This window comes from Pelodiscus sinensis, chromosome 4 (assembly GCF_052426305.1).
Source record: "Pelodiscus sinensis isolate ZL-2025 chromosome 4, ASM5242630v1, whole genome shotgun sequence".
Lineage (NCBI taxonomy): Eukaryota > Metazoa > Chordata > Testudines > Trionychidae > Pelodiscus > Pelodiscus sinensis.
The window spans coordinates 125,461,569-125,487,740 of record NC_143055.1 but is presented as its reverse complement, the minus strand read 5'-3'; the positions used below and the strand labels follow the sequence as shown (position 1 = coordinate 125,487,740).

At 45.5% G+C, this 26,172-nt stretch overlaps 1 protein-coding gene across 1 annotated transcript in view; it reads right to left on the bottom strand.

Moving 5' to 3' along the window:
• RASGEF1B (RasGEF domain family member 1B) overlaps positions 1–26,172 on the bottom strand; it is a 324,638-nt gene that overhangs the window by 245,355 nt on the left and 53,111 nt on the right. The window contains exon 2 of the mRNA XM_075929472.2: positions 19,761–19,808. Coding sequence (XP_075785587.1) covers positions 19,761–19,808 — 48 coding nt within the window. The remainder of the gene's footprint in view (positions 1–19,760; positions 19,809–26,172) is intronic.

Genomic DNA, 26,172 nt, shown 5'->3' with positions numbered 1-26,172 from the left:
GCCATAAGGGTGCCGAAAACATTCTAGAATTATTATGCGGATGGAGAGGGACTTCCAATTTCTCATCTCCACCTCCTTCCGTACATTGCTGCTGACATCTCACTAGGATCCACTCATCTCAGCTGTAACGGTCTAACAAAAGGAAGCAATGCAAGGAGTGTGATTCAAGGCGGCATTCGTTTGGGTGGAAATGTCAAGGAAAATTCAGCTGATCACTAGGGTTCTGTCACCTGTGCTCTTCCCCTTACACACTGCCTTATCCTTCCTGATCAGCCTTGCTTTATTCTATCAGAGTCCTTTTTATCACAGTGACCCTCATTGTCACCTGACGCGCAGTAGGCTCAGGAGAGTGCTAGATACATTAATAAAAGGAAAAGTTGGGTTCTATTTTCTGATTCTATGTTCAGGATTGAATAATGTTCAAAGACGGTGCTGCTTTTTTAAAAAGTAGGATCCTTTCTCCTTCCCCCATAATTGAAGGGCCTCCACACAAGAAAGATTCTACTGAGGAGTCGCTACTGCGTAATAAATAGCAGAACGGACGATGTACAGCAAAGGCTGCATCTTGCCACCACAAAGCAGAGTCAGGAATCTCAGCAAAGTGCTACAAATATGAATTGTATTTGACTGTGTTGTGTTAGGAATGAACAGCGCTAATCTTCCACTAAAATTGATCTTCGTGTAAATATACAGAAGAGCTGATGCAAAGAGGCCTATCAATTGTGACATTAGTCAGCCACCTGTTATTTCCCACAGAGTCTAATTTAAGAGGTGGTCACATAATGCTTTTGCCATCGATTAACCCAGAGGCTTTTTCCTCAATAGATTTCTGCCTGATGCGTTAATGCATAGCTTAGCATGCAAAGACAGTGGCACCCACTCAAGTGCAAACAGAATTTACCCTCCATTTCCAAATCAATACAAGTTCAGATATTAGTGGCTTAGGAACTACACCACTAGCATGACATTTTAATCGGGTCACCCTTGGCCACACATGGACTAAGTCCATGTAGAGAACAGGCTATTCATCCATTGAACATACTAACATGCTAGTCACAAAGTGCTCCATTTCACCTGAAATCAAAATAACAAATCCTGTTACGTCACCATTTAACCAGATCTCGCAAACCTCTCTGAGGCTAGAATGAAAGGATTACATACAATTTTTTTTTATTTAAAGATTCACAATAGAGGAAAATGCTTGGGAGATCGTTTAGGTTTTCTTCCAGATAGTATGCAAGGAACCAAAGAATTATGGAAATCTAACTATTCTCATGTCCAAACTGGTTGGCACCAATGGGCATTAATGGTTTCTGAATGCTCCCACTCAAAACCCACTAGCAACTTTCAGAAGGTGCCCTGACCTCAGCTTTAACTGAAAGAAACCACTCTGTGCAGCTGTAAAAGGCAATGTAGTATCAGCGCTGTTTCAATGCAGTGCCCCCGGTGCAATTGCCTCATGAAAAGTTACACATTTCCTCTTGCAGAAATCAGAGCAAACCATCCTGCTCATTGAGTGAGTGAGAGCCACAGCGTGCAGACCAAAGGGGGAAAGATTAGGGCTTTTTCTGCCAAACTGCAGAAGTTTCAGCCTGTTAGACACAGCTTTGTATTTGTTAACAGAGCTTGCTAGCGTACATATGCTGATGGTGAGAGTTAACAGGGTAACAAGATTGCTGCCTGCAAATTATTGTAAGTGGATTTGCAATGAAATAATAAATCTCAAGCTTTTACTGAGAACTGGAGCAGAATCCAAATCCCTTGTTCAGGTTCAAATGAAAGTTTGGTTACCTTTTGTTTCTTTTACTCACTTTGTGACTCTGCATATCTTGGTTTAACAAACAATCTGGGAGAGATGCTAAAATAGTGTGTAAGATTAATTATTTGGGGCCTGATTTTTACGACCCTCTCTCGCAGTCAATAGCACCTTGTGCCACAAGTAGCCTATTGAAATCCAGGCCCAGCTCAAAATGAGCAGGTTCAAAAACTTTTACAAGGCTTTCCATTCACGTGCAGAATAAATTTTATGTGCACTTACATATGTACAGATGTGCACCACCCGGAGAAACAAGCTGCCACTGGTAGACAGCTCTGGGTGCTCTGCCAATCAGTTGGGTGGAATCTGAATCTCTCCTGGGCACCCACCCAAGTACAAAGCTGAGCGGGTGTAAGCAACAAACAGCACTATTGCCATAGGGGTGCTGCCTATGCCAAGTATATGTAAATCAGTGTGGCTGGGGTGCTGAGTATGTCCCTTGTCCCTGGAGCAGCCTGAGGGCTGCATCAGTCTCCAGTAATGTCAGTCACAATTAAAATATCAAGACACACCCAGAATTCCTACAGAATTTAATAGGAATGAAAGGTTCGATACGAATACTTCAGATCCCTAGCATTCAAAAATAACATGATTTTGGGGACCCTGTCTTGTAAGATTTGTTTTATTTTAAACTTTGGGGATTTTAAACCAGATATAGTGTTTTCTTATTTGCTTCCTAGTTAAGCCTTTAGGATATACTCATGTTTTTCAGCTTTTCTCCAAATCCACAAGGCCTAGAAACTTACTTTTTAAAATATTCCTAAGAAATTAATCCAGGAGTCAGGGCACCAAATATCTCACAACTCACTTAAAATTACAATATTTTTATAAAATGTTATTTGTATATAAAATATAAAAACTGCCATAGACATGATTTTTAAGACGTCTAGCTGTAAACAGACAATGAGAACTTTTTAAAAACCGTTCCAGGGAAGGGATAAAGTTCTCTATTCAAGTCGGTTGGAATTTTTCCCTGTGCCAAGACATCATGTTATAATTAGCTCATGGCACTCTGTCATGAAGTCGTTTTAGGTTCTGTAACATTGTTTATATCTTTTAGGATTCACACATATAGCTATACCCAGTTGCATCCAAGATGTGCCTAGTATGCTGAAATAAGGCAGGAAGTGTGGAAGACCAAAGCAAACTCCGTTCTGTCTACAAAACTAGATAATTCCATAGATTGTCACGCATTAAGAACTACAGGTACATGTAATTAAATATCTTCCGCATATATACACCTGTGATTTAGACTGAATTTTCAAGCTTATTTGCACAGGTGTGCAGAGCCGAACGTGCTGCTGCTCACATATGTCACAGATTCAGATAAACACCTGCAGTTATTTGAAGTAAAGGTTCACGTTCATTTCAAATTGTCTCCAGTGCACATATTTGTATCATCACTCTAAACCTACATGTTTTCTTCTTGGTTTGGAACTTGATATTCTACAAGCACCTGTGTTGATTCTGCTTTGTTCTTTGTGGAATTAGCTGGCAGGCACTACTAATAATTTCAGAGCAAAAGTGTTTTGAACACATCCATGCACTAAACTCTTTTTCATCACAATCATGGGCAAAATCAACCCCCTGCCAGGAAGTAAAATTGCACACAAAGGACATGGCTTTAAAGAGGTAGGATAGACAGGGATATTAAAATGACTCTGCACAGATTTTTGGTTGCTTTGCTGAAAAAAAATCAATCTGTGATGCCTTTTTTATACTTCTAAGTAATAAATAATGTATTTTTTTCTAAAAATATTGATAAAAACGGGCCAAATGTCTGAGCATAAAACAAGTTACTGGAGAAAACCAAGGGAGGAAAAAATAGGGCAAAACAATTTAGCCTTATATAGAACGACTGGATGGGGGGAAACATGATCATTGAAACAAATGAGCTGCACAGAGACGGAAAAGAACAAGACAAATCTCAGCCCAGATTTCAGGAACCCTCTTCCTAACTAGATTTATGAAGATTTCTCCTTTAAACCTCCCTCTCTGCATTGCACCTGAGTCTCCTGAAACAAAGCAAAATAAAAGAGAAATCAAAAGTGCAGCAAATAATATTTTTTTGCTTTTGGACTTTCTTTTTCCTCTCACTAAGGCCAGGTCTACACTAGACCTGGAAAGTCAGGTGAGGTATGCAACTCCAGTTATGTAAAATATCTTATCTACCCTCGTTATGCAATCAATCTTGTACATGAATTTATGGCTTTCCCATCTACCATTATCTTCACAGGCATTTTAATCATGCTGAGCCCTGTGATTCCTGGTAGCTAGACTCCTTCTTCTTGATGAAGTCCATGAGGTCTGAGACATTTAGCAAGAGGGTTAGTCTTGAAATTGATTGTCCTGTGCACAAAGTCTACTTACTTTCACCTTGATGAGGATGACAATGGAAAAAAATAGAGACCCCCCCTCTGGGAAGTGGGGAAATGGAGTTCTTTGAGGCATCTGTAGCAGACTTTTTTCCACGCAGACCAATGCCATTCATTCTTTTAAAAACTGCACTACCTTTGGTGAATAACAAATACAACTCTGCAGTTTAAACAGCATGTGTAGAGTAATCTTGTATTCTCATTTTAGCATAAATGCATAGTAGCCTCATAGAACTGAATGACACTGCTCCAGGCTTATGTCTGCGTGAGAGCAGAGACTGGCCCTCAGGCCACCATATACTGTATAAAGCGTACCCACAAGCACCTACATTTGTTTGCTTCCCTTTTTTTGTGAACAACTGCCAGTTAATTTTTTTTAATGGACTTCCAACAGTTGCATGTTCTGTAAATAAACAAGTATCTACCATCAAAGAATGAGCCTTGATCAGGTGATAGAAACGTAGCCGTGTTAGTCTGAATCAAAAAACAGGACTGTGTAGCACTTTAAAGACTAACAAGATGATTTATTAGGTGATGAGCTTTCGTGGGCCAGACCCACTTCCTCAGATCAAATAGTGGAAGAAAATTGTCACAACCATATATACCAAAGGATACAATTAAAAAAAATGAACACATATGAAAAGGACAAATCAAATTTCAGAACAGAACGGGGATGGGGGGGAAGGTAAATGTCTGTGAGCTAATGATATTAGAGGTGATAATTGGGGAAGCTATCTTTGTAATGGGTAAGGTAATTAGATTCTTTATTCAAACTCAGGCGTAAAGAATCTAACTACCTTACCCATTACAAAGATAGATTCCCCAATTATCACCTCTAATATCATTAGCTCACAGACATTTACCTTCCTCCCCCACTCCCTTCTGTTCTGAAATTTGATTTGTCCTTTTCATGTGTGTTCATTTTTTTAAATTGTATCCTTTGGTATATATGGTTGTGACAATTTTCTTCCACTATTTGATCTGAGGAAGTGGGTCGGGCCCACGAAAGCTCATCATCTAATAAACCATCTTGTTAGTCTTTAAAGTGCTACGCCTTCCTATAGCAATGTGGCTAGTGTTTGTGGCAGAAGTTGGTCTGTAGTTGGACAGGCTTATTATGCCTTTGCAAGTACTGAAATGTTTTATGTTCATTCTTTCTGGTGTAGGCTAGCTAACTCCTGGATGTGGTTTTCAGAAGCACCTTGTCTTGGCCCACCTTTGATCTCAGCAAAGTTAGTGGCAAAACTCCCATCAACTCATCCCTCAAGAATGTCAGGGTTGGATTCAATTTAGTATTGGGAGAATGCCAAATATGCTACACACTGAAGGCCTCTTGAGCTGGTATTATGGATCTGATGCATTTAGCGACATGACATGGCAGGCAAGGCTGGGGCATGATGGTCTCTAACTGGGAGGAGACCTCTGAAGCAATACTTCAACCACCATACTGAGAAACAGTCAAAGAAACTTCTGTGGAACCCTACCTGAGGTGAATGGGCAGATCCATCACAACCAAAACATTACAAAAAAAAACAACCCTGTGGAGTTTGGCAGAATTTTACCCATAAAGAAACGGGAAGGAGGATTGTTAGTATCAAAATGTTTCATTTCACCATTTTCAAAACAGTTTGATTGTTCGTTTTGAAATAACTTTTCAGGGGGGGTTGTACTTTTACACTGTATGTTATATATCAGGGGTGGGCAATAATTTTTCATGGGGGGGGCACTCCAAGATTTTGGTAAGTGGTCAAGGGCCACATTTCTACTGAGGTTGGGTGCAGAAGGGAGCTTGAGGTAGGAGATTGGGGTGGAGGAGGGGGGGTGGGTGAAGGAGGGGTGTGTGATCTGGGGCACAGGCTTGGGGTGTAGAGTCCAGGAGGGAGTGAGAGTGCAGGAGAGGATTCTGGCCTGGGAGAAGGATATAGGAGAGGGTCTGGGAAGGAGTTGTGACCTGGGGGAAAGGTGTTTACAGAGGGTTTGGGTGGTGGCCTGGGGCAGGTAGATGGGGGAGGGAGAAGAGGGGGGATGTGCCAGAGGTAGGCTCTGGCTGGGAGGCACTTACCTAGGTTGCTCCCAGTCAGCAGCCCTGCAGGAAACTGAAGGCTGCAGTCACAAGCTGCTCCATGTGGTTCTGCTCCAAGCAGGGTGAAGGGCTTCACTGGCTACCCCTGCTGCAAGCAAAATATCTCTGCTGCTATTGGTCAGAAACTGGCCAATGAAAGCTAAGAGATTTTGCTGAGGGGTGGGACAGGGCCCAAAGTCTCCTTCCTTATTCCCAGAACAGACCAGCCACATTTAAAGCGGCTGCTGCCGAGCTGTGCTTAACAGTCCCTGTGAGGCAGCCAGAGGCCGGATCCAGTGGCTTGGCCCACTGCCAGCCTCTTGCCCACTCCTGTTATATATCATAATACAAAATAAATGTATTTGTTATATACAAATATCACAGGAACAGCAGGGAGGCTACCATTCCAACAGAACGGGTAATGCAAGTTGCAATAATTTGCAAGACAGACATGGGGCTGGGATGCTCTAAGGAATGTGCTTTGTAAAAATCCTCTGAAGATGAAAAGTTCTAGGCACTGTCTCTGCAACCTTAGCTGTGCAACACTTGTGCTTTTGCAAGCAGGTTCTATTATTGCTGGAAACATTAGTCATGGGGGGAGGGATAGCTCAGTGGCCTACGAATCCAAGAGTTGTGAGCTCAATACTTGAGGGGGCCGTTTAAGGGTCTGGGACAAATCTGTCAGGGATGGTACTAGGTCTTGCTATGAGGGCAGGGAACTGGCCTCAATGACCTCTTAAGGTCCCTTCCAGCTCTATGAGCTAGCTATATTGCCATATAATAATACAAAAAAACCCACACATGACACTTAGGCTATACTGCTAGCATCTGGGATTACTGTAAGTAATAGGAAACATAACACCATGTTGTACTGACACCCCCAAAAGTTTAAACTAATCCAGCGCATTAAGTAATACATATGTTAGAGAAACACCAGGGGAGGTAGGCATTCATCAAAGACTCAAAAACTGTGTTCATTCAGTGCAAAGACTGAATTTATAGCTACAACCATATGACAGCTTCTTTCCTAGAAAGCCTCTCTCAAATTTTAGGAGGGTTGCTATATCGATACATAAAAAATATTTGACTAGGCTTTTGTGAGTAAAATGAACCAATGTTGTGTACATCACACTCTGGGTACAGTGCAGCTCTTAAAAGGTAAAGTGTTATCTTGCCCTGAAGGTTACAATGGTAAGTATAAAAGTAGTGTGGGAGATAGGGATGCTGCTGTACCCCTGAGCTTGAAGTAGTAATAACAATCATCACCAAACACCTGATTTCCATCAGCAGCACCCCACACGCACTATACAAATTGTTCCAGCAGCTATGCTCCCTCTGTGCTGCACACCCAGGTGGCTGCGCGCTTCCCTATAAAGCCCCATGCAGGGGCTCAAGGCTGCAGCAGGGAAAGATGTCTCTGCAAGCCCTGCAGCTGCCATGCCCAGGAGAGAGGTGCGTCTGCCTACCAGCCCCAGCGCAGAGCTGCCGTGGCCAGGGGAGAGGCATCCTTGCTGGCCCCACTCAACCCAACCCAGCCCAGCCCTGCCCTGCCCTGGCTGTCCCTGACCAGGCCCGCTGGAGCTTCTGCAGCCACAGAGAGGCACCTCTCACCTGGCCTCGAGCTGCTGCAGTATAAGAGGCTTGTAGAGAGTCCTCTCTCCACAGAGCAGCCTGGCACCCCTAGCCTTTTATCCCCAGGCCCTCCCCAGAGTTTGTACCTTCAGCCAAAGCCTTCAGCCATAACATGACTTTTGTTATGTGATACATCACTGCATACTGGTCCACATGACAGCATTTTGCACATGGACACAAACGTGAGAGAGAACACTGTTCCGCACCCTGTAAAGCCTTCTCCTTTTGCAGAATACTTCTGTGGTAGAAGAAGCTGCACTGTCTGGTCCAAATCCTGGTCCCCGCATGGCAACAGTTTTGCTATTGACTTACAGGATTCGGCCCGTGAGGAATTAATTCACCATCACTAACAGCTTCTTCAAAATCAATCACTCTCTCAAACAATTTATTTTTTACTTCTGAGTGCTAACGCAGCTCTCCTACCAGGATTAGCCATTGACAATCAATTCAGAACACCGTTAATGCCGTTTGATGGGCAAAAGATCAATTTTCAGAGCGCTTATAAATAATGCATCCCCAATGCATTACTGACATCAACAGCAGAAAGTGAGTAACAGGCAAATTCTGCCCTTCCCTCAGTCTGAAGTCAGGGGCAATGCTCAGTTTACGCTGGTGTCAACGAGGCTACGTCTAGACTGCAGGCTTCTTGCGCAAGAAGCTTTTATCGGAAGAGATCTTCCGCAAAAACTTCTTGCACAAGAGCACATCCACGCCGCAAAAGCCCATAAAAAAAAGTGGTGGGCTTTTGCAAAAGAGTGTCCAGACTACATGGACGCTCTCTGGAAAGTAAGCACTGATTGGTATGCACAGAATGGCCACCAGGTCACCTGTGCTTTTTCCTGTTTTTGCGCAAAAACTCCCTCTTCCCTATCCACACACGTCTTTTTGCGGAAGAGCTCTTTCACAGAAAGGCTTCTTCCTCGTAGAAAGAGGAATACCAATTGCAGAAAAAACGCTCTGTTCTTTTGATTCTCTTGTGCAAAAACACGCTTGAGGTGTGGACCCCGTTTTTCCGAAAAACTACGTAGTGTAGACATAGCCTGAGCGTAGAATGGAGTTCACTCAGACTGCCAGATCTTGTTGCAAGCAATTTCTATTTCCATACCCATTTTTCTCTCAATTGCTGCTACATTGTGGCTTCATCGCAGGTTTTAGATTTTTTTTTCTCCTGTTCTGGAGGATCAATTAATTTGGAGCAAGAGAACAGGTGAATGTTTCCTTCCAAGTAGGAGTGGCGTCTACAAGGTAGGCTAGACCACACAGGCCTTAGTCTGCCAGGACAGACATTCCATGTTTGCTAGCAATGGTAGCTGCTGCCAAAGGAGCGCAGAGCAGTGTTCAGCCTGGGACACAACAGTTTCTCAGCACAATCTCTTTCTTCTCTGCCAGTCTACATCCACCACCCACTAGTGCAGCTGGATGTGAGCCATACTCCCAAACAGCCCCCACCCTCCCCGCCACCAGCCACAAGTTAGTGTGCAACGATACATTCCTCCGGGGTTTAGCAGGTGTTCTTGGAGGTACAGTCCCACATCTCCCCCGCCCCCCGCGTGCAGAGACACGTATCACATGCATATAGTAACATACACAGCGACTCCACGGGTGCTCTGTGGCTGGAGCACCCAAGGGAAAGGATTAGTGAGTGGGGAGTGCTCTCTTCTGCCCCACCCCCGCCACCCCCGAGCCAGAGGCTCCATGCTTATCAACAGCTCCCACTCCCTCCCCATGCTTGTGGAGTGCTGCAAAGTACGCATTCCCAGTATTAAAAGGTCTGGCAGGGAGTGGCGGGGGGGGGGAGGGAGCGATGGGGCATGCTAGCGATGGGGCACGCTCTGGGAAGGAGCTGAGGAAGAGACAGGGTGGAAGTGCAGCAGGGGCAGAGGGCTGGAGAAGGGGTGGAGCACGGGCAGGAGCTGGTGAGAAGGTAGGGTTGCCAGATGGTGTAACCAAAAAATACCGAACACCTGCCTGCCCCTCCCTCCCCAAAAAAACCACCAGGGAAAAAATTCTGTTGAGGAAAAAAAGGGGTGGGGGAGACCAAAATTGTTAAGCCAAAAAAAAAGGGGGGGGGACCTCAAGAGTTATTAAGCTTGATAAATAAAATAAAATAAAAAGCATGGCCCCTTCAAGAGATGCTTTTGAGGTTTTTTGGCCCTAACAGGCTGCCAATGGCCGTCTGCCATCTTGTTTTCCTGCTCCGGACCAGACAGCTCCTCTGCAGAACCAGCTAAGCACCCAGTATTTTCCTCTCCTGGACAGGACAAAAAATCAGAAAATACCAGACATTTTAGGTGTCTGGTATTTTCTGAATTTTTTTTACCAGACAGGTGGTGAAAATACTGGACTGTCCGGGTCAATACCAGACACTTGGCAACCCTACGAGAAGGAGGGTGTTTCAAGCACCCCCAGCAAAATGAGAAGTCAACGCCTATGTCTTAGCATAAGAGTGGGGCAATAATTTTTGCAGAGGGAGCCACTTCACAAATTTTGATACGTGGTCATGGGACAGCTCCAGAGCCCCTAAAAGGGGCGGGGCTGGGGGCTACAGAGAGAAAGTATGTGTGTGAGAGATGGACTTTGTGACAGACTGAGTCTCATGCTTCAGACCGAAGCAGCTCTGCTGACTGTATGTTTCCCTCTATGACCCCTGCTCAGCAGAGATGGGGTACAGGGGTAGGGGGGTACCCTGACTTCACCGCTCCCTTCTCCCCTCCACCCCCACTTTGCACAGCTAGCAGGAGAATCCTGGGAGCAGCTCAGCTGCAGGACGGAGCAAGGTGGGGAGGGGCAGCTGAAGACAAGCTGCTGGCTGTAAGCATTCACCTCTGCTCATCAGCTGGGTGGGTTGGAGAGATGGTTGGCAGGCCGGATCTGGCCCCTGGGCCTGAGTTTGCATGAGGGTCACATGGTCTGTATTCTGCCCAATAACAGGAGACTATAAAAGACTGGTGCCCCCAAGAGATGGGACTGTCCTTCCTGGTGGCAGCACAATGCCTGTCCCAGCCAAGACTTTGAGGGATCTACAGAAGATCGTAGATTTCAGCTACCAGTCGCTGATCAATTCCCGTCTTCCTGTCTCCTCACCCTGTTATTCTGATGTATCCTGTCCATGAAGTCTGTTGTCCATTCTCTGAACTGGGTTGGAGTAGGCTGTGTAGCACTGTACCTTTCCTGTAGTGAATGCCTTTGTTCTAATGGGTTTGGGATTTTGTCAGTTTAAGATAACCTGTACCTGAATGCCCTTTAACTAACTGTTTTGTTCAGGGCCCTAGAAGTTACTGTTTAAGTCACTGCTAATAAACCAGCCTGTTTTGTAGTTAAGCCTGCCTGAAACTTTCTTTCCAATGACAGAAACGGTTTGAGGGAAGAAGTCTGCTGGATGGGACTTTGAGGTATGGAAGCGAAGGCACATCCAGTTAATCACTGGCAAGACAGAAGTACAGCATATTCCTGATTAACAGGCTAGTGAAACTCCTCGTCTAAAATGACAACCCTAAGTCTATAGCAGAAAGGAAAGGAAAGGAGAGATATAGAGGGTCAGAGCACACAGGAAAGATGCTACGCCTTCAAATGTGGACAATGTAAATAATTTATATTTCTATTGGAATGGCTTATGATCCCAATCCACCAACCCTGTAATTTAGAGAAACGGCACAAACTAAAACAGCATAAACACATTAGAATTATAGTGTATGTGTGCGTGTAAAAGGCCGTCTGCAAAGAGGATTGAGGGGTAACCATCAAATAAATTCCTTGGGTGGGGGTGGGGGTGGGGGTGGAGGCAGGTGGCCTAGCTCCAGCCCTGAATATAGGGGTATTTGCAAAAGTGAGCAGTAAGCACAGCCTTGGTACAGAGGCTGCTGTTCTAATAAAGTGACGTACGAGTGATAAAATGTCACTATCCCGTATTCCCCATCAAACTGACTTCCCTCTCCCCAAAGTCCTTTTGCTCCATGCCTGCAGGCATGCTGGCTTATGATGGGCAAATGAGGCCGTGCCTGGAGAGCTAGCAGAAGGAGTGCCTCACCACCAGGCTGGCTCCATTTAGCGTCACAGAAGCAAAGGAAGGACCAGCGATTGCCTGGTTCTCGGGAGCTCTGAAGTCAGAGATTCTGCATACGTCTACACAGCAGCATTATTTCAAAATAACTAGGGTTATTTTGAAATAACTTAGTCCGCGTCTTTACAGCAGGAAGTTATTTCGAAATACTGTCAGCTGGAGGACGTCTTACTCCGACTCCTGTAACCCTCATTTTACGAGGAGCAAGGGAAGTCAGAGGAAGAGTGCTCCATTTTGAAATAAGGGCTGTGTAGACGCTCCCAATATTGAAATAAACTGTTTCAGAATACACTACGCAATGGTCGTAGCTCACTTTGCATAGCTGATTTCGAGTTAAGCCCTGCTGCGTAGCTGCACCGTCTCAGTGGCAAAAGGGAAAGCCACAAACACAAAAATAAATGGGCATGAGGGAAAGCAATCCAGAGAGAGAAAAAACCCATCCTCAGCTCCCAGCTGCCACGTTCACCCGCTCTGCGGGAGCAGAGGGAAGAAATGACAGGTCTCAGTAATAAATGGAAGGCCGGCATCCCGCCATCACCCTGACACACTGTTGGCAGCTCTACACATCTCACTTAAACACTGATCCTATTCCCCCAGCATAGGGACACATTCTTCTTTTCAACAGAGTCCTTAATATGCCTGAAGGAAAAGCTTCAGACAGAGCTGCAATCTTTCTGCCTTGTGGATTGAAGCTTGGCAGCTAAAGCATTCGGTGTTGTACGCTTGCTGGCATTCTTTGCAGCAGGGAGAAGTGGTCTAGGTGTGTTTGTTGGATCTGCAGTATCAAGGCTTTCCCGTACCACGAAAACAGGGGCATATTGCTGGCCCTCCCAATTTTGGGACTCCCTGATTATTTCTGAAATTTCCATGACTGGTATCCACTCTTCCTGAAGACAGTGAGATCAATGGGGTGGATTCTCTGAACTGAAGTAAAAAGGAAATACATGGAATGGGACAGATTACTGCACAGTTATAGAGATGAAATTCCAATGTCATGGTCTGTACCCAGCCGATGCTTTCATGTCAATTCTGTATTTCCATCTGTGCCTCGTGTAGCTTACACTGGCAGGTATGGACAGATATATCAATCAATCAATGGGAAGGGACAGTATCTTAGATACAAATGTACTTCTGCTATCTCTGGCCTTGCTCAATTTTTGAGACATCTGAAACCATAGGAGACACAGCCAAACAACATGCCTTTGTCTAGGATAAACTGATATGTCAACTCTACTTGAAATGCCTGGTCTGAACATATTTTCAGTACTCCTACTATTACACATCATCCATACATGACAATTCCAGGCAGTCCCCGGGTTATGTACAAGATAGGGACTGTAGGTTTGATCTTAAGTTGAATTTGTATGTAAGTCGGAACTGGTACATATTGTAGGGGAAACTCTAGCCAAACATTTCTCCAGAGCTCAGTTTTATTCTCCCACACCTCACTTCCCTCAGTCCTTTATTCTCAAGCTGAGGTGTCTGCTGAGAAAAGCCGCTCCGAGTCTCCCTGGTCTGTTGGGGAGGGGGGGGGAGAGGAGCGCCAGCTTCCCGTCTCCCTGGTCTGCTGGGGGGAAGCAGCTAGTGCGGGGTTGCTTCACCCCGTTTGTAAGTAGGGATCCAATGTAAGTTGGATCCATGTAACCCGGGGACTGCCTGTATATTAATCACCAGTTTGTCACCAGCTTTCATAAAGACTTTACTCTGTACACTTTTATAGTATAATAGTATTGTATGCAATCAGTTGATTCAATTGGCTATTCTTTGGGGTTCAGAATTTCTGGACCCAAATTGTCCCAGTAGGGTCATATCATTCTTTATTTATGATTAATCAATTGATCTTCATGAATCCTAAACTTTTTTCATATTTTAAGCACAAATATTTATTCCTCTTATTCACACTGCTAGCTCATTATAATTATTCTGTTGAAAGTTTCCATTATCAAGCAGGAAGCAGGGAAAAAAACACAGAGATTCAGGCAACTACTGACAAGATGAGCAATGATTACTGAATGGTCAGAAGCAAGATGAACATAACAACTATCCAGTGGTTACTCATGAATAGCAAACACAATCTTGAAATCAGCATCAGTTCCTGAAAGATGAGCTTAAAAAAAGAGAGAGAAGCTAAATCTCTGAGGAGTTGTATTCTACACAAATAGCTTGGTAGCTCTGCTAGCAGAAATACCAAGCAATGTATTTTCTGGGTAACGTGACAATAAATGGAGGTGGCTTCTGAAGGACCGTGGTTGTTTTTAGGGACCATACTAAAACAGAGACCAGGCAAAGTGGTATTATTGGGGTGGAAGTCCGTTTCAGATCCCTGTGCTGGGAAATATACTTTTGGGAGCGAATCTTTTAGAGACTTCCACGTTTTGTGACCATGTTTCCTTTAAAAAGAATATTGTAAAACCATGGTTAGGAATTTCATAAATCAGATCTATGCTGATGACAGGGAATTGCTCCCTTTCTAAGAAAAAGAATGTACTGTGAGCAAACAAAACTATTGGGAAAACATACAGCAAGTAGCAGTTTCAGAAAGATGATGTTGCAAATGAAAAAAAAAACCCCAGAGTAGAAAGTAGTAGATACAGATGCTGGAGATTTTGGGGGGTACAGGCAGCAAGAGACAGACAGAGATATAGACACAAATATCTGTGCAATGAGTATGGAGCTGAGCAAATCATACATAGGGAATGACAGATTTGAGGCATTTAGCTTGTTTTTGTTCACAAGTTGTCCACCTCTGAAATTATTCATCACTCAAAATTATTCACTGAATAATTTCTAGGATTTGTTCTTACTCTGCAAATTGTTCATGAGCAGCATGTTGTGGGTGTGTATGTTTCAAATTGAAGACATGTTGGTTAGTTTTGATTGAGCATGAGTCACATGTGTAGTATTGGGGTGAGCAGTGATGACACTGACTGAAGTGGACAAGTATGTATGACAGGACTGGAAGTCCTTGTGTAACCCACACACCTAGTGTGGTTCACTGTCCCATGCAGTGTCACTTAGCCCACAGCAACAAATAAGATCAAGAGACCTCTACAGCCTAGGCCAGCGTTTCTTAAACTTTTTAAGACCAAGGAACACCAAACAATTCTTTTTTTTAATAAGGAACACCAAGGATTTTTGGTTGAGAAAAAAAAAGGAGGAGGCCTGGGGAAAAGTTATTGAGGAAAAAAAAAAAGGTTGCCTTTCTCTTTAATGGTGGCCATTTTGAACTCTGTTTAAGAAACACTGGCCTAGACTGAAGACTATAGCTCAAGCTGTAGATGCTCCTCTACCAAGGTTCCAGGTTCAAATCCACCGGGTGGTAGTGACACTAGCAAAAGGGTGGGGAAACTAATGGTCCTGTGACAACTAGGGTCTGAAATAGAAAACTGACCTGTTAAGGGTTGACTTAAATTAATTCCTCTGTGTGAGACTTGAGGGTATGTCTACACTTGCACCCTAGTTCGAAGTAGGGATGCAAATATAGGCATTCAAAATAGTCAATGAAGCAGGGATTTAAATATCCTGCACTTCATTAGCATAGTCTTGGCCACGCGCTATTCCAAACTAACACGGCCCCGAGCGCACTTGCACTTTCGAAACAGCTGGCGTTCGGAATAGCGCGCGGCTGAGACTATGCTAATGAAGTGCGGGATATTTAAATCCCAGGTTCATTGACTATTTTGAATGCCTACATTTGCATCCCAAGTTCCAACTCGGGTGCAAGTGTAGACATACCCTGAGTGATTATTAGGCAGCAGTGACTAATATGATCAATGGTACTGTGTCTGCTCCTGGACTGAATGGGTGTAACATAAATCCAGATTTCCAATGAAAATATTTGTATTTTCAAATTCAAATATTCAAATTCCCCAGAGAACAATAATACCTAGTAATTCACTGCAATATTCATAGAAAAGAACCACAAAAGGGAAAACACACAGAATATTCCTTTCATATCCAAGCCAATGTTTGTGAAGAATTTAATGTTGCGAGCTGGGTGAAGCTTTTTATGGGGTGAATTAAAACTTTGTCAACATTATATGAAGCCATGTCCTTCACTTAAGATATCTGCAGGAAACACTGAAGGGACTCTAGAGCATCAGCTAATGTAATCATCATATTTGTTACTATTTTGTTTAGGGCATCCGACTGAATTTCTGTTTCCTTCTTCAGGTAGAGGCACCGATCTTCCTAAATGTTTTTTTTTTCCTCCAATCAGTCCTCCCTTTTGTAGTTCAAGGTGATGTATTTTCAATCCAGTTTTTCATCAGATTAGGGTTAGCTTTTGTGGTCTGAGGCCAAATATGACCTAGAGTTTAGGTTCAGGTTTGACAAGGCTAACATCTTGCAAGGTTAATTTGCAAACTTTTGTCTTCAGTTTGCAGAAATCTTAGTGGAGCACCTATTCTTGTGAGATTATTTCTATAGCAAAATTTGGTGAGGATATCTGGACAGCCTCATCTTGTATAAATTGGACTTTGGGAGTGTCATTCCATTTTACGCCAAAAAAAGGATCTAGTACAGAGTTGCTTGATTATGGCTGTATATGAACAAAACCAGAAAACAGGTTCCTAGTCAGAACCAATGCCAACCAGCTAATGAGTTGTCATATACATTCAAATTCAGTCACCAAATGTGCAGAGGTTCAGAGCTGAGGTTTTGCTTTGGACCACAAGTATCTGTTGTACACTTGATCATGCCCAACTCTGACCAAGACATCAAGTTGGGAAATAATCGAACACAGAATAAAAATTATTTGGAACAGATCTTTTCAAGCGTCATGGTAGAGAACTGGAATACACTTGAAAAGATTAAAGTAAAGCTGGAGAGATCAGAGATCAAAACTTCCTGAAGCTTGGCCATCTTCTTCCTCTGCTTTTTCTATAATGTGCTGTGCTTTGATTAACAGCTTTTCAAAAGCCTTGAACCACAAATCAGTAAGCTCGTGCTTGAGCCAAAAGGAATATAATTTCCCCTATCTAAAATCTGAGTTAAAACAGAGCTCTGTTCACTGTGTGGAAATCAAGAGAGAGACAAAGTCAGACTGAGTCTGATTTTACAGAAGGAAAAGAGAATGCAGCAGGGGTGGCAGTAAGCTAGTACGGCCAGGTATGTACCGGCAAGAAAGTGGCTGACAACATCCATTAAACCAGACCAACTCTGTATAGCCAGTACAGTGCAAGGGAAAGACTCCATCCCGCCCCCATCCTCACTGCAGAGCTACCTCTCCTCCAATGCCCCCGTACAGCGACAGCCCCACTGGGGAACGGGGCTGGAGGGGAGCAGTAAAGCAGACAGGATCTGCCAGTGTTCTGCTCCTTTCCTTCCCATCCCTCCCAGTGGGGAAAGCAGCAGTCCTCCCAGGCCTTCCCCCAACCTCCAGCAGGGCTGAGGCTCTACAGAGCCGGAGGAGAGGCAGCTCTGTGGAGGGGAAGCCGGTGGGCCTGTGGATCCTCCTCCTTTCTCCACTGGCAGATCAGAGCAGGGAAAGCAGCACAGCTACAGACACCTCCCATGACTGCTGTACTGCCCCCCCTCCCCCTCCCAGCTTTTCCTACCCCCAGGTAACGTGGGATGGGGAAGGGCAGGGGAAGATTTTGGGGCCCTAAGCTAGGGGGTGAGGTGGAGTCGTGAGGGGAGGTCGTGTGCCCCCCCCACCGCCTCTGGAATGTAGAATCACTATCAATAAACCAGTCACATTCCAGAGTCAAAATGTCTTTGCTAGTCACCCTCCAATTCATGTTTCTCTGAATATATTAAAATCAGCAAAATAAAAACAATTCATATCCCGATGGCAACAATAAAACTGGAAAAAATAAATATGGTCCCAAAAATATTGCACCCCAGTAGGCAGTGGCAAATGGATGTTTCTTTCTATTCTCTGACAGGTTACAGAGCACATTTTACTAGTACGTTACAGGCTAAAAATGGCTTGTTTTTTAAAAATGAAAGCAATGTGCTGTACATGCAGAAATGCTTCAGGGCCTCAGTTCTCCATGTCAAAATGGGGCTAATACAGGTGGAGCCTCTGTAGTCCAGCACTCTCAGGGCCTGACCGGTGCCAAACCAGAGATTTTTGCCAAACAACAGGAGGTCAATATTATCTAGCCGCATCACCAACACTTCCTCTGCTCACTGGGCCCTTAGAAGATATTTAGGGGCAAATTAGAGCTAAACAGCACAAAACATTGAGAACCAGGACTGGTGGCTGTAAAACTTTATGGGACCAGGGGAAACTTGGCCACGCCCATGGTAAGTGGACATCCAGATAACTACATTCATGCTAGACCACAGATGTTGCAGGACCAGAGAGCGATGAACTAGAGAGGTTCAACCTGTACTTTGTTACTCCCTTTGTCTTGCCTGCTTAAACATTCCCAGCTCCAAAGAGTTACAATCTCTTACTGTATATGCACAGTGGAGCTCTGAACTCATTTGGGATATAAAACAAACAAAGGCAAGAGACACTGCTAAGAGTGTAAGACCAAAAGAAAATCCAACTTCTATCCGAAATGCTATTTTTAATGTTTCTATTTAAAACCAATTTGGGAGAAAATGAGGTTGGGCTTAGCGGAGGCCCAAGCCACAGACAGGAATACATGGCAATGCTGCATTGCTCTCTGGGTAGGTAAAGATGGACTGTGGTGAAAACAACAACATTTGGGGCCAACCACAGTTTTTCCCGCCTCATTCTACCAGCCTACGAGGGAGTTGCACCCCTCTGACTGCATCACACACTCATCTTTCATGTCTTACAGAGAGCCTCAGTAGGTGGGAGTTGTATCAAGCCCAGTTTTCAAAAAGAGCTGTTCCTCTCTGGTGTACCCCTAGGGGCTGGGTCCTTGCTATCTGGCTTCTTCCAGGAATGCATGTTTCTCCCAGGGCAGTTGCTACCAGAGGTATAGGCAGGGCCGGTCCTAACTACTTGGTGGCCCCGTGCAACCCATAGAGCTGCTAGATGGTTTAAAAAAAAAAAAAAAAAAAAAAAAAAAAGACACAACACAGACAAAAAAATTGTCAAGGTAAAAAAAAAAAACGGGGAAAATTTGTCGGGCAAAAAACAACAACAACAACAATAAAAAAACCCACACACACACAGCACATATTGCGAATCTGGCTCCTGACCTCAGGAAACCTTTCCTCTCCCCAAAGTCGGGGCTAGAACACTGATAAACCGGATCCTCTCAAAGGGCAGCCCCTACTCCTCCAGCACCACACTTTCTACCCGCCTCATCCGCTGTGCAGAACACATAAACTCCCCTCTCATTCTGCCCTCTCACGTCTAGTCCTTCCTCATTTCCCAACCATTCGGCATCCTCCCCCGCACACCATACTTTGCTCTTTCTGTTGGGCACAAGTTGTGACCAACACTCCTGTTAACTCACGGTCATTAGTAACCGGTCAGGAGTGACAGGGACGCAAACTGCCTCTGAGCTTCACCACTGGACAATCTCTAGCAATGGCTCCAAGGGAATTCTACCGGGCTCAGTTTTTCAGCACAATCCATGTCACCTATTGAGCTGGGGCACTAGGCAGGGTGAGGTCATCATTCTTCATTAGTTTACTCATAAGTGCTCTGAAGATTGAATGGCATATCTGGGAATCCTGGGGAAAAAATCCTAAACCCATAGTAGTCCCCTCCCCCAGACCAAATATACATTGCTGAAAGTATTCTTCATTGTTTCCCCACATGCCTTCATGGAACATAGAACTGTAGCCATGAAAACCAGAAATTCTTTTCTCTTGAAATCTATGCGCCCATTGTTATCAACTAAGGAACAAGACAAAGAGGATTGAGCAAAAGAGTTCACGTACCTTCTGTTTGGTGCTTTGCTTCAGGGTGATACGGGACTGACTTCTGGACTATGAAACAAAAAGAAAGAGAAGACTAATTTAGTTTAGGGGGGTCGGAAGCTAACACACTTTGTTCAGACACTATGGGACTATTCATGGCAAGTGTTCAGAACCCAGCAGCTCCTATTGTACTTATGAGCTGCGAGATGCTGAGCACTTTGGAAAATCTCCCCAGAGACTCATCCAGCCGTCATTAATCCCATAGGTCCACAGCTAAAGGTGCCTCAATTTGGGGGCATAAAATCAAAAGGCAGCCTAAAAGTTGTGTACTAGCTGTGCACAACTAGCACAGTCCCCATCCAGGGAATTCTCTGTCCCCAGCTTCCCTATCTCCAGAGCAGATAACCAAAGGCGTCTTGCACAGAAGGGAGACGTGGGCAATCTAGGAGAGGAAGGGGGTAGCCAGTAGGTTCATGCACAACAAAGAACGACAGGGCCAAACCCTCGTATTGAGGGAGGAGTGAGCCACTTCCTCTATTTCCTCCCTTCAGTGCCTGTCAATCACCAGGTCCCTGCTGCCTGGACAGCCTGTCCATCCCGTCCCGTCTCTGGCCCTCACCATCACGGTGCAGGTAAAAGCCCTTTCACATAATCTTCGCTACGTTCCCTGGGATGTCTCCAGTGACATCAGGCCATGTTCTCTGCATAAGGGCTGCAGGATCAGCCCCTCTCCTAAGTTTTGAGAAGCCTCTTGCCTCAGCCCTCACTTCTATTGCCTACGCCACATTTAAATGCAGAGGAAGTGTGGAGACATCAGGATCATCATTGGTCCTTGTGCTGTTACAATGGGATCAGATACTCAGTATCCCATCATGCCAGACCCCACTGTGAAGCACCAAATGATCTTTGCCGGTGACTGACTCGAAGGAAACATTATGAACCCGGACATCAGGACCTGGTAAAGCGATAGCAATGCTTTTTCGCACCCCCTTTTCAGGTGCAAGGTTAAGCAACAGCAGGGCTAGCGTGGATTGCATTGCACCATAACTGCACATCTCAAAACCCCCATTGGCTCTGGTTTTCAGCATCTGGTCTTTGCAGAGCTGTTTGCGGCTGAGTGTGTGTAACCTTGTTCTCTCGCTGTGAAATAATGTATGTGTACTCACACATCAGCCCAGCATTTCCAACACTCAGATGGGCTTTTAGATAAAAAGAACACACCGCATTAACTGGAATAAATTTTAGACTTGGTTGTAAAGTGTTGTTAGCAATAGCAAAGCCTGCTGAAACAAACGATACTACAGTTAAAAAAAAAGAATAAGGAGTCTGGCTCCAAATCCTCCTTTTTTATTAACATCAGAGTGCCTGAGCCGCATTCTTGTCCCTTCCTGTAGGAAGAGAGTACCTAGCGTGGCTGGCATGCTGAATATTAGATCCTGTTCTAATTTGTTTACACTTGTTGCTACTCCCAGAGGACCTCCTGCAAAAATATAGTCTCTTCTTACTTGATTGAACCAGCATGTAATAAAAAGAAAAGCTTTAATAAAAAAATATAGTCACAAAAGGGCTCTGAGCATTGATGCTATAATCCAGTGTTTCTCTGCCAGGGGTACATGTACCTCTGGGGGTACACAGAGGTCTTCCAAGGGGTACTTCAATTCATCTAGATATTTGCCTAGTTGTATAGGCACATTAAAAAAAAAGTAGTGAAGTCAGTACCAAATTGCATACAGACAATGACTTGTTTATACACTAGACCCGGAAATGCAAGCACAATATTTATATGCCACTTGAATCATTTTATAATTATATGATACCAATGAGAAAGTCAGCAGCATTTTTAGGAATAGTCTGTAGCTTGTCTAGGAGCTGTTCCAAAATCCTCAAGTGCAAAGAGAGCTTGTCAGATTTTCACCTGCTTCACTGCAAATACGTTTTTCAAACCCCTAAAATATTACATGAAAGGGGTTTTTATTTTTTGTTTTGTTTTGGTTTTTTTGGAGTAGAAGGCAAATAATTCTTGAAGACATTTTTCGTAATAAGATTCACATATATATTCACAGCTGTAGCGTGTGGTATTGCTGCCACATTATTTCCAGAGGATTGGAAATCACTTGTGCCTCCTTGCGCTACTCATTGTGAAAGGGGTGCCCTTTAAGTCCACTGCAGAAGTCTCCTACTGTTCATGTCCAACCTTCAAAATCGAAGCAGAGACTTACCTGAAAGGAATGTTTAGTAAGCACAGTTATGAATAAAATACTAATAATAGTCTAGCTATAGGTGTGTCATTTATGCTGTACCCATTATACCAAATATTAAAAAAATATCAGAGAATCCACCAGAAAAGTAGAGCTGCATTTGCATATTTTTAACACCGATAACCTGTAGTAAGCTGTATTGGTTCTTATAGAATCTCACCCCTAGAGACAGGATGCCAAGTGCTGCAGGTATTGTCACCGGTATTTACATTACTAATCAGCTGAAACTGACTGCAACATCCCTCTCTTTAAGGAGCCACTGGCTGAAGCATGCAACCTCCTGTGTCTATGAATAGCTCTGTAGCAAAGGGCAGGGAGGCACTGTTAGTTCAGTCAGTATTATTTAATGATGAACCTAGTGCAGATAAAAGTCTGAGGTAAGAGACTAATGTAGTCTGGACTTGCACACATTTATGGATAATTCATGTCCTGGACGCTAATGGTTAGTATTCTCCAAAATCACAAAGTCTGCGTGGAATAGTAGTTAGGAAGCCTCAAACAGCAGTTCCCTTCACAGGGACGATGGGAAGTTGAATGGCATCAGATTCAATGATTCTTGAGCAGAAATACTGGGAAGAAAGGAGCCACAGACTCAGTCAACCGCCAGTCCCCAGCTGGGTTCTGAGAGCCATTGGCTGAAAAAGCCAGGGCTTTATTGCCCAGCACTGCTGCAGTGAGAGTCATGGTAGCGACATGGAGCCACGCCTGAAATGCAGCACTATCCAGTCACACTCCTGCATCAGAAATGGTGGGCACATGCCTCTTAAAACAAACAAAAATCATTGCCACCCGTCTGTCTTGATTCTCAGCCTGGTAGCCCTTGTCCACACCCTTGCCTCCCTCAGGCACTGCATAAAGCATTCAGCATCATCAGGTGGGCCAGCGTAATGCCAGCAGGTGGAACCAAACCTGGGACCTCTGCAGCTTCATGCATGAGCCCCTAGAGCTGGGGTGAAAAACCAGCTGGCTGTCAGCTAAGGCTGTAGAGCAAACTCATTCTCTCAGTAAGTAGTCTCGGAGCCACTGACAGTGCACCACACCCAGCAGGTGTGTTGGTTACACCAGCACACACCAATCTCTTCCTACTGAATAGTGGGAAAAAACTTGCTCTGGCAAGATAAAAGGGACTTAAAGCAGGCAGAAACAACCTCCTGACCTCCTCACCCACCTAGCATACACCTCCCAGCTAGACTGGGAAGCAGGCATTGTGCTACGAGTCTCTCCACTTATCGGGCCTACAAAAGGCCATTAGAGATGTGTTCTAATTGACCCTGGGGGTTTGGGCACCAAAAAGCCACCTTTGCCTGCCTCTGCTCCGTCCCTGTCTCCGGCACCAAGAGAATGATTCCCAGCATTTGAAGAAGTCCTTTCCACATAGGGAACCAATTTTTCCAAATGTGGTAGGCAGGCAGCCAAGTTGCCCTGTGCACTGACTACATCACCTACAGCAGTGGTCCCCAATGCGGTGCCTGCTGGCACCATGGCGCCCACCGGGCCATTTATGTGCACCCGCGGATCAATCTGGGCTGGCCCCGCCCCCGGGCGTGCGGCAGGTGCCAGCCCCGGGCGCCTGGGCGGCCCCTGCCCTGGGGTCGCAGCACATGCTGGTGCCGGCCCTGGCCCCGGGTGTGCGGCACATGCCGGTGCCAGCCCCAGGGCGCACAGCATCTGGGCAGCCTCTGCCTGGGGTCACGGTACATGCCGGTGCCAGCCCTGGGCGCACGACACATGGGTGGCCCCTGCCTGGGGTCGTGGCACATGCTGGTGCCGGCCCCGGGCATGCAGCGCATGCTTGGCCCCACCCCCAAGCACATGGCCCGTGAGCAGCTTCGCCCCCATATGCACGGCGCGTGATCAGCCCCACCCCCAAGCGCTCGGCAGCCCCAAAACGTTGGGGACCACTGACCTACACAAACCCACAAGAGCCACTGAGGAAGTCTGGCTAGTAAGCAATCAACATTTCTTTCCTAAGCTTTCAAAGCCCAGAGAGAGTTTAATTAAAGTTGAAAAAAATTAAGGCCACATGAAAGAATCCAGGCACTAGTGAAGGATACCTGAACAAGAGCTGTGAGCACCATTCCTCCGCACTGCGCTGTGGGCTCTCTACTGCAATAATTTAATTCCCTACCCACCCCCAGGGCAACATTTAATACTGCACATGTGCATGAAATCCCTACCCACTTTAATGGAAATTATGTATTCGCCTCATAAGACAGAATTGGAGTCCAGAGCAAAGCAAATGGCATGCTCTTGCAGATGTGTCATCTGCAGTTGGATTCACCAGGCAGTCCTCTAGTAAACAGGTGTTCAATTATGTACTTGCAAGTTAACCTCAAAGCAAACAGTCCGGGAGAAAAGGGGGAGCATCCTATAGTATTAGTTGTAGAGCAGGGGTAGGCAAGAAGCCATGAGCCAAGATGCCGGATCTAGCTCGCAGAAGCCTCGCCGGCACCCTTACTACAAGGCAGGGGCAGCTGCTTTGAAGAGCAGGTGGCTAATTGTTCTGCAAGCCGGACAGGGAGGAGAAAGCTTTGTGCGCTGTCCCCGCCCCTTCGCAAAATCTCCAAGCTCCCATTGGCCAGTTTCCGGCCAATAGGTGCTGAGAAATTTGGCTGAAGGCAGGGTCAGCGAATGGAGCCGCCTTTCTGCCCCCCCTCTCCCCCCCGTGCTGGAGCAGAGCCAGGTGGAGCAGCCCACAGGCAGGGAGTCTGCAGAGCTGCTGGCTGGGAGCCACCTGGGTAAGCATCTCCCAGCCAGAGCCTGCCTCTGGCACCCCACCCCCTCTCTCCCCACAGCTACCTGCCCCAGGCCACCACCCAAACCCTCTGTATCCCTGCTCCCCACCTCCTCCAGGTCACAACTCCCTCCCAGGCCCTGCACCCCGTCCAACACCCTTCCCCAGGCCAGAACCCTTCCTTGTACACATACCCCTCCCTGCCCCTGCCCCCCAAACTCCTGCCCCATGTCACCATCCAAACCCTCTGCACCCTCCTTTCCCCCTTCTCCCAGGTCACAACTCCCTCCCAGACCCTGCACCCCCTCCAACACTCCTCCCCCAAGCCAGAATCTTCTCCTGCACCTATACCCCCCTCCTAGACTCTGCACCCCACGCCCCTGCCCCAGATTATAACCCCCTCCTTCACCCAAACTCCCTCTCAGGGTATGTCTAAACTTTTTTAAATGTCCGCTAGTGCGGACTCCGTGCCCGCGGCTACACGCGGCACGAACTAGATAGTTCGGACTAGGATTCTTTTTCCGAACTATCGTTACACCATTTAAAAATGGCGGCAGCCGGCAACGTGCAAATGAAGCCCGGGAAATTCAAATCCCGGGCTTCATTTGCAAGTCCGTATGACTACATTAACCACCCTAGTGCAAACTAGGGTGGTAGTGTAGACATACCCGCAGACTCTCTCCTGTACCCCAGTCCTGTATTTGAAGCTCCTTTCTACACCCCACCTGCGGTCCCAGACCCCATGCCCCATCCACAGAAGTGCAGCCCTTGACCACTTACCCTTGATATTGGAGTGGCCCCCCCATTCAAAATTATTGCTCACCCCTATTGTAGAGTGTTATGGGGGGGGGGGAGAGAAACATGCCGGCATTAGTGTTCCTTGCTACTGTCTCGGTTGTACACTCAAGGAACGTCCCGCCACCATAACTAATGTCAGATGTATAGGAGTAGGCTAGTTGGGAGCTTCCAACCTCAAACCCCAGCTGTCTGTTAGCTTCCTGTGTGTCATTCCACAAGCTATTTAACCCATTGGCCTCAGTGCTTCATCAGTAAGGTATGACAAACAGTACTTCTCTCTTCACTGGCCTCATGGAAGCCTGGGGGAGTCCATTAGCCATTCATGTCTGTGAAGTACTTGGAAGGTGAAATTACTAAATAAATGCTAGACATAAAATGGAAGACTATGTTACGTTCAAGTGGGCTCTGGACATCTACACTTGTGAGATAGATGCCCACCAATAAGGAAACTAAACTCTTTGGGGCAGCATCTTGCACATAAGAACGGCCATATTGGATCAGAGCAAAGGTCCACTTAGCCCATTATCCTGTTTTCCAACACTGGTCAGGTGTTTCAGAGGAAATGAACAGAGCAGAGAATTAGGCACTGCAGTCTTTGCAGACCATCCACATGAATGAATCAGTTTTAAATCAGTTGCAAGGA